The sequence below is a fragment of the Liolophura sinensis genome, chromosome 2, assembly GCF_032854445.1.
Source record: "Liolophura sinensis isolate JHLJ2023 chromosome 2, CUHK_Ljap_v2, whole genome shotgun sequence".
Lineage (NCBI taxonomy): Eukaryota > Metazoa > Mollusca > Polyplacophora > Chitonida > Chitonidae > Liolophura > Liolophura sinensis.
This window is the reverse complement of record NC_088296.1, coordinates 16173198-16182530: the sequence shown is the minus strand read 5'-3', so window position 1 is coordinate 16182530 and position 9333 is coordinate 16173198. Positions and strand designations below refer to the sequence as shown.

The 9333-nt window shown below is 40.9% G+C and overlaps 1 protein-coding gene across 1 annotated transcript; it reads right to left on the bottom strand.

The window, feature by feature from the left end:
- LOC135462810 (oocyte zinc finger protein XlCOF6-like) lies at positions 1 to 8907 on the bottom strand. The gene is made up of 2 exons (XM_064740083.1): positions 8775 to 8907; positions 1 to 2776 (listed from the first exon to the last, which is right to left on the bottom strand). Exon 2 carries the CDS (start codon positions 1933 to 1935, stop codon positions 148 to 150), a length of 1788 nt encoding a protein of 595 aa, XP_064596153.1. The 5' UTR covers positions 1936 to 2776; positions 8775 to 8907; the 3' UTR covers positions 1 to 147.
- Between the last annotated feature and the right edge of the window lie 426 nt (positions 8908 to 9333).

Sequence of the window (9333 nt, the reverse complement as noted above, 5' to 3'; positions counted from 1 at the left end):
CTGACGTGGCTTTTGGCACAAATTTTACCACAAATTTAACAGGTGTAAATTTTCACCTCTGTATGTGTTGATAATGACGACTGACCTTTAACTATCAGAAAAAAGAAATTGAAGACGACAAAGAAAAAGTAATACATGACACTTCAGTTAAGTGTGAGTTCGACTATGTTTCTTGAAATTGCTTTGATGTGCGTAACTTTTACCGCAGATGGTACAGGTGTAGGGCTTTTCACCTGTGTGTGTTTGGTAATGTCTTTTCAGCGTGGAATTATCGAAGAAACTTTTTCCACAAGTGCTGCAGGCGAAAGGCTTTTGGCCCGTGTGCCTCCGGCTATGCCTCTGCATCGTGGAACTATCGTGAAAACTCTTGCCACATGTAGCGCAGCTGTAAGGCCTTTCACCCGTGTGCGTTCGACTGTGAATTTTCAAACTTGCTTGATGGGTAAAAGTTTTCCCACAAGTACCACAGACATGAGGCCTTTCCGTGGAATGGGTTCGACCATGTTGTTTCAAATGGGAATTACTAAAAAACCTCTTGTCACACAGATCGCATTTGAATGGCCTTTCCCCGGTGTGTGTTCGAATATGCGTCTTCAAGCCGAATGCATCGGGGAAGCTTTTCCCACAAATGTCACAGGAGTGAGGCTTCTTCCCGTTGTGTTGTTCTTCACAATGTTTTTTCATCGGGGAATAATAGAAGAAACCTTTACCACAAGTGGCACAGATATACGGTTTTTCACCAGTGTGCTTTCTCATGTGCGTTTTTAAAGCGAATGGCCAACGAAACCTTTTTCCACACGTGTTGCAGACGTGAGGTTTTTCATACTGATGTGTCTGACTATGGATTTTCAGTGTGGATTCATTCTTGAAGCCGTTGCCACATACGTCACATGTGAAACGCTTTTTGCCAGAGTTTGGTGCACAGTACTTTTTCAGCTTGATCTGACAAGGTCGCAAGTTATGTCTCTTCAATCTAGCTACAGTAGCGAAACCTTTTCCACACGTGACACAGACATGAGGCTTGTCATTGGAGTGTACAGCTTCGTGTCTTTTCAAGTCACTCAGTCGAGTGAAGCCTTTCCCACAAGTCAAACAGGTATGCGGTTTGTCACCTGTGTGCGTCAAACCATGTCTTTTCAATAAGTATTTCAAGGTAAAACATTTGCCACAGATATCGCATTTGAAGGGCTTTTCGCGTGTGTGAATTTGACAATGAATTTGCAGCCCATGCACATTGGAAAAGTTTTCGCCGCAAGTCATACACATGAAAGGGTTGTTATCTAAGGTGTAGCTAACGCTTTCCTCCGGCATGTCCGGACTAGCAGGTTCTGTCAACGTCCCGAATTTGGAAACGTCAAAATTTGGATCTTCCGACTTTATCATTTGCAAAATATGGTAACTGTACGGAACGTTCGCACCTGCTGCCTTGGAGGGCACTGAGGAGCCTGGAGGTTCATATGTGGCGCTTATACCACCAGAGTTATCTCCCCGTCCCTCTGCCGTTGAAAGGGAGGATGCTGGAGGTTGATCAGTAGTCTCAGTGCTATCTGAGTTAGTAGCTCCTGCCTTTGAAATGAAGGGCGCCAGGGAATCCTGTTTCTTATTTTCATGTCCTGTTTCCAGGTTCTTCTGCCGGACATTCTTCACAGTTAATTCACCATGGAGTCGGTCAGGTGCAGCTTCTTCACGACACAGTTTTTCACGAGGCACCCCATCATCTTGTCTCTCATCAATGTTCCTTTCATCTCTGACATGCCCAAGGCTATCTGCTGCTCCTTGCTCATCATCTGACACATCTACATCAATTTCAATGTCCTCCTCGTCTTCTCCTTGCATAACTACGCTACAAAGTTTAGCTCCATCAGTGGCATCATCAGTTTTTACCTTTACAGGTAAAACACCTGGCTTATCTAGGGTGATAGAACGTTCTGTCATGTTTGCTTTGCCTAAAAATAGTTCCTTTTTTTCAAAATAACACAGCTATATATAGGAGGACGGTTCCTTTTGCTTGGTTCCTACTAAGGCTTGTGCCAAAATCTCCTGTTGCTTTGGCTGTAGTCTGAAGTTCTGAAGGAAAGACTCCTCTTGTTTCAAGAAATCAATGTAGTTTACCTGTATGTTCCACCTGTGCCACACTCAGCTTTACAGCCTGTTTTCACACATCCAGGAAAAGTCAAAAACTATCGGTACTACTAGCGCCCCCGACACCTCTTCTCATATAATGTATTTGTCAGTACACATTCAAAACACTATTTTTTTTTAACACCAATGTCTGCTTCACCAGCGCTGGATTCCTATGTTCACAAATTATATTTGATTTTGGTCTGTCTTTCTACATTCAGAACAAGACTTTTCTGTTTAACACCAATATCCGTACCACAAATGTCTTTACCACCAATACCCGTACCACAAAATGTCTGTACCACCAATATCACAAGACACAAATGTCTGTACCACAAATGTCTGTACCACCAGTGACCCAGACACCTGTGTTAACACAATGTATTCGCCTTTTCAAATTCACGGCAACAAATAGTATTCCAATGTCTGCACCACCACACAGTGCTCCTACCGGTTTCCAGACAGGTTGGTTAAAGGTCACTCCAGCCTCAGGACAATACAAAGTTTGGCACAAAGCAGGATCTTTTCCAGTTCATCCTTTTTTTCCAGGGGTCACAGGCTCAATTCTGACACTGGTGAAGTATGTAATACCTACTCATGCCCATACACTCTGCTCTGTCTCTGCTTTTTCACACACTCCGCATGCCAACGCTACCTGTCATAAAGATAGAAAAATGACAATTTATGAGTTTTCCACCTCACTTGTGTTTTTTATTCATTTTATTGCCATACTCCAGAATATTTCACTGCAGCCAGCATGACCGGGGAAAACCCACAAAAGCCTCCAGGCACATAGCATGCCAAACAGGAAGCCAACATGAGCTGGATACTGAACTCAAAATGGTCGCGCTGGTGAAAGGCAGATCCCCAAGAAGGCCGCAGAAAGTGGTACCTAGTGATCAGAGAACTGTGCAAAGAGCACGACGAATGCCACCCACCAAATACCGTCACAAACAAGAGCGTGGGGATCCAGAAATCCCTCTCCATGACTAAACCATTGACCAGCATGTAGAGTAGTCAACTTCTTCCCACTTGTGACACACAGATAATAAGACCAAGCTCTATTTGTATACCATATCAGGGGAGGGCATGTGATTTCAAACACGAACTTCATGTACAACGACCTACAAATGTAAATGGCTTAGCTTAAAAAAGGCCCTGAAAAATGTAAAGGTAAAAGAATCTCGACAGCTCACTGCCCAACCTGGAATTGAACTGACACAGTGCGGGTCCTACTGATTAAAAATTATTTACTTATATACTTGATTGGTGTTTAATGTCGTACTCTTGAACATTTCACTTATACCATGGCGGCCAGCATTATAGTAGAAAAAAACTGAGTAGTGCCCAGGAAAACCCACAACTATCCATGGGTTTCTGACAGCCTTTCCCACATATGACCGGAGAGGGAGCTAGCATGAGCTTGACTTGAGCTCACAATTACCGCATTACAATAAACAATAAAGTGTCGTAAAAATTAGGCAGCTTACTAGGCCATGTATTCTTATTTATTTATTTGACTGATGCTTAGCGTTCTACTCAAGAATTTTTGACGGTCTCATGGGCGGAGGAAAAAAAAAAAACGGAGTGTCATATGTAAACCGTCAGCCTTTGGCAAATGACTAGCAAACTATCCCACATGCGCATTATATTGGCGGAAGACTACTTGCCTAGGGTACCAAGAACGTCCGACTGCACAAACAGCTGTCACTAAAGCTCCCAAGAAGTGAGAGCTGCGGTATCCAAGTAGTATTATTAAACCACATTTAAAGACAGTTCAGTTACACTCGTTTACCCAATAGTCATGTTTCAATTTGTATCCACTTTTCCCCCGAGGAGAAGAAAAGCTTGCCTCATCAAAGAGTATGTTACCAGGGTACTAGTATTACTACAGCAACAGCACTGTCTGTTTTCTGAGTGTAGAAAACATATGCTGATTTACCGATTCACTGACCAATATTCAATATGAAGTCTTTTATTCCTGCTCAAGAACTATATACCCCATGCACCCAGGATATTGCCCAAACCATCATTTAATTTAATACAGGGATAAAACTGAATGAGCACAGCAGATTTTGTCAGCCTTTTCTTCCCTTATGGTGATGGTTCACAACAGTAATAGGCAGCATCCATTTGCAATAGAATAACAAAAAGTCTAACGGCTAAGCAAAACAACACAAAGGGTAAGCAGAATAGCATGACGCCTAAACGGAACAGCACTACGGCTAGGCAGAAGAGCACGACGGCTAAGCGGAACAGCACAATGGCTAAGCGGAACAGCACAACGGCTAAGCAGAACAGCACAACGGGTAAGAGGAATAGCACAATGGATAAGCGAAACAGCACAAAGGGTACTTGGAATAGCACAAAGGGTACATGGAAAAGTACAATGGGTAAACAGAATAGCACAACAGGTAAGCGAAATAGCACAAGGGGTACGTGGAACAGCACAACGGGTAAGAGGAATAGCACAACGGCTAAGGGGAACAGGACAACGGGTAAGAGGAATAGTACAACGGCTAAGGGGAACAAGACAACGGGTAAGTGGAACAGCACAACGGTTGAGAGGAATAGCACAACAGCTAAGAGGAATAGCACAACCGCTAAGCGGAACAGATCAATGGGTAAGTGGAATAGCACAACATGTAAGAGGAATAGCATAAGGAGTAAGTGGAACAGCACAACGGCTAAGCGGAATAGCATAACAGCTAAGCAGAATAGCACAACGGCTAATTGGAATAGCACAATGGGTAAGAGGAACAGCACAACGGCTAAGCAGAATAGCATAACGGGTATGTGGAATAGCACAACTGGTAAGAGGAACAGCACAAATGGTAAGTAGAATAGCACAACGGGTAAGTGGAATAGCACAGCGGGTAAGTGGAATAGAACAATGGGTAAGTGGAATAGCACAACTGGTAAGAGGAATAGAACAAATGGCAAGAGGAATAGCACAATGGGTAAGTGGAATAGCACAATGAGTAAGTGGAATAGCACAACGGGTAAGTGGAATACCACAACGGGTAAGTGGAATAGCACAATGGGTAAGAAGAAGAGAACAAAACACGGTGGGGGTACAATGAGTGGTGGTGAGGCATGAGGGGCAAATCACACATTTGACACTTATGAGCCATCAACTTCAAACAGCTGCCCTTCACCAAGACGGAGGAAAAGGCTAAATGGGATTGACGTACTTGCCATTTGGCTTTACTACAGTATCAAATTCATGGTAGTTTGGCGTGATATTCTGGGCACATGTTGTTGATGTTGAGAGGTACGTGGGTTTTGGACTGGAATGATTAGACATGGCCATATCATTTTGGTGCGTGAAAATCACAGGCCTGAGAGACATACATGTGCATCTCCCTGCTTTTATAGATGCAGGAATGTGGAAAAGGCCCATATATGTTGAAAAACAAGGTTATCAGCACAGCATCTAATGTAACGGAGACCAACAAACTGTTTTCATTTCACAGCACCTTGAAACAGACTCATCTGCGCACTTCTACATAAAACTTGGTTACAGAATTAACCTTGCTGGTATGTCAGTGGCGATCGCTGAAAAATTGTGTAAGATTTGAGGTCTTTATTCATTAGGCAGCTTGGAATACTCTTTTTCTCGCTACAGCTTATTTTTCTTCTTCTCTGACAACTGCTTTTTTCTTCTTTTTTTTTTTTTCGTTTTGCGAAAAAACTGTGTATCACAGCTGTTATTTTTGGATACAAGTTCATCAACAAATCACAATGGATACCTGCTGGAGTAAAAAAAACTTTACCCTCCTGTGACCCACTTATCGGCCATATTGGAGAAGTATGAAAAAAAAAATTCTTCTCCAGAACCACTGATTTGACTGAATTGAAAATTAATACACATGTACAAGTCTATTGGGGGTATCAGGATTGAAAATTTTATGCAAATCGGTCAAGAAATGTGGAAGCTTCACTAACGGTCATTTTGGTCACAAGATGACCCATTAATGAATTTTTAATAAACAAGATAGCAATTAGATGTAGCTTGACCTGCTGAAGACAACTGTGGTTTTAGCTTTTTCCTACGAGGTATAGTTTTCCTGTAAATTACAATTAAAGCTCATTTTAGTGTAATTTTTCAAATGTGACATGACCAGAAACCATAACAGCTATGAAGCTGAAAATTAGTATGTAGATAAATCAACTACTAGTGTTCATTTCTGACTTTAATACTAAAACAAGTGATAGTTTTCTCACAAAGTGCATTTCAAAACTAAGTAATATTTTTCATAGTCAGCTCTTTAAATTGCAGCATCTCAAAAACTGCTAAAGGTAGAAAAAACAAACTTTGCAGTTTTAATAATGAACATATGAAGCAGCTTTTGGCATTTTGGGATGTTTAGCCAATGAACTGACTTAGCAGCCATTTTGAATTTTATTGATGCGGCTCATGATCTCTTGAGGAAATTTCACTTGCAATTTTTAGGTGGAATGGTGTACCCATATTGAAAGAAAAATTCTTCTTATTTACACATCTTCTAGTAAATGATCAATCAAATTATGTCAAAAGTATCTGAATTCGAAAAGCTGCTTAAAATGATGAAACAAACTGACTATCTGGTTCTACTTGCCGTCAGGATTACAAATCTTTCAGAATTATTTTGTGCTTTGTATATGTTATGACCCAAAAACCGTGACCAAAAGAATGACCTAAACACCTCCAGTGTACATACGTACAAAATTTGACAAAATCACTCATTCATACAACATGGGAGCTTTATGCTAGACTACATGAAACCTGTTCACTGTAGAGTGCTGGCTACAGGGTGTATTATAATTCTGTCTGGCCACAGGAGCAGTAGATCAAAGGAACAATCCCTCTATGCAGGTGGCCCAGCACTACTACTTGAGAGCAGTGTTTCTTTTCTTTACACTGTCTGTCACCATAGCCGTGATGAGCATCGCTCTAGCAGTCATCGGTTCAAATCCGGTTCATTCCTGCCAGTCTTTGTTCTCTTTATATTTCCTTTAATTACCACCAAATTATTAGGCAACAAACTACCAGTCCTACCAACCTGGGGTTCAAACCCAGTCTACTCCTCATCATTGTTACCAAATTAATTTCGGATTTAAGTATGGACACTTTGGTGCATTTGTGGGAGATAGTGCGCCCACCATTGCTGAAATAGTTTTGTTTTCATTCAAAATAAGAGATCTGGTTTCGCCAAGGGACATGTAATTCACTAATTCAGAAAGTTGTTTGTTTAACATGGATTACATCTATCTTTTTGCTGGTACCAGGCAAACCCATAGTCTTCAAAAGAGCATAGAACTGATCGATTTGACAGGCCTGTGGTGCAGAATGTGGAAAATTTTAGAAAGTGGACATCAAAAGCTGTGTTTACAGACTGCGAGGAAGCTGTATAACTGTATGCAGTTTTATTTTATTTATTTGATTGGTGTTTTATGCCATAATCAAGAATATTTCATCCATGTGACGGTTGTCAGCATGGTTATGGGAGGAAAACGGGCCTATGTAAGATTAGACATCTTTTAAACCAAGAATTTTTTCTATTCAGAGTATGGTATAGCAAATATTAGGATGTGCAAGAGTTCTAAAGGTAAGTGAAATTTCCCTACTATATATCATAAGCATAGTGCATGATCAGGCTCCTAAGCCTTGTATATGAGGGAACTTGTGCATATACCAGAAGCTTGATGAATACTTCAACTGCCTAGGCTTTTATGGGAGTAAAGTTCATCTAAATCATTTCAAATTCTAGTACTGTACAGTACCACTAAAAACTGTCTGACCATACACACAAACCTCTCAGATATCAATTCCAGGTAGGTCCCAATGTGTCATCACTGGTAAATCCACACAAAACTAAAACTGGTCAACATTAGACAAATTCCAACTTTTGCGGCCATGTTAACACAAACTTCTGGAGTACAGAGGTGTTTAAGGTAAGCTTATGGAACAAAACAGGGTTATGATAGTGCTCTGTTTTGCAGTGATAACTGAACAGTGAACAGTTATAGCTGCTCTGAGCCAATCATTAGCTCACTCTTTGGTCACCTGACTAGAGTACAAGATGTGAAAACACAACAAATTTAACCCAAGTGAGATAGGCACTAAAGAAGATTTTAGGATAAAAAAATGAAAACTATAGCTTTAAGGTAAGAAATTCTGTTTGGCGAAAAATAATCAAGATGTATCTAGCCTTCGGATATGACAGTTTCAATGTCCTGTAATACATCAAACTTTAGCAATCGGCAAAAATCATCATTTCACTCAGTTAGCTCCATGTTATTTATCACCTCCTGCTTCTTGCGAGGAATCTGGGTGCTCGAAACCATGAATATGTCAACACAGCCCTACAGACCTAATGTGCATACAAGTACAGTAAAATGCACACAATAATCTGGATAATGATTAACCTTTTGTGAAGTAGATTAAACAGCACAGAACCATTTCAATGTATTTGACAGGCAGCTATTTAGAGCAAGAGTCAGAATATCTTTCTTCTGCTTACATTTAGTCACTTCGATCAGAAATACAAAATGTGGGGTAATCTCTGACTTTGTTGTTGTTGTTGCATCTTGATGGAGATATTATTTCCTTTGAAAAGCTCCAAGAGGGAAAATGCGCTTGGGGTTAACCTATATCCATTTCTAGTTACCTGATTTACCAGCCGTTGATCTTCAGTTCTTCTGATTCACTAGTAAATGTATGAGCTATAAACAAAAGATCGCCCTTGGTCACCGGCCAATTTCTTAAGAAAATGACTTCCATTAGAAATGTTTCTCGCATATTACTACTTCCGCAATGTCTAACGCGCGACGGTTAAACGCGCCACAACAGCGGGAACCTGCTTACAATATATAAACTTGACTTATAACCGGGAAATGGCGCCAATATGTGGCTGACGAAAGATAGATCACGCTACTGTACGTAGCGCTTCTGTTGATAGCATGCTTATGAAAGGACAGGTTTACAGCACTAGTGAAAGCTAACGAAACTGAGTGGGTTCAGCGTGAGTGAAAATCCAAATGGAAGAAATATGGCGGCTTTCACTCTGTGTTTCTCCGTCCGTTAGCTAATCGGTAGGACAACTACAACAGGCCATACAGTATGTAACATATATGCATAACATCTCCTAAGCATTGGTACTCTCTAATGAAATAAACAGTCTAGCTAAATGGGAGCTTGGGCACAACAATCATATAGTCGTTAAAGGT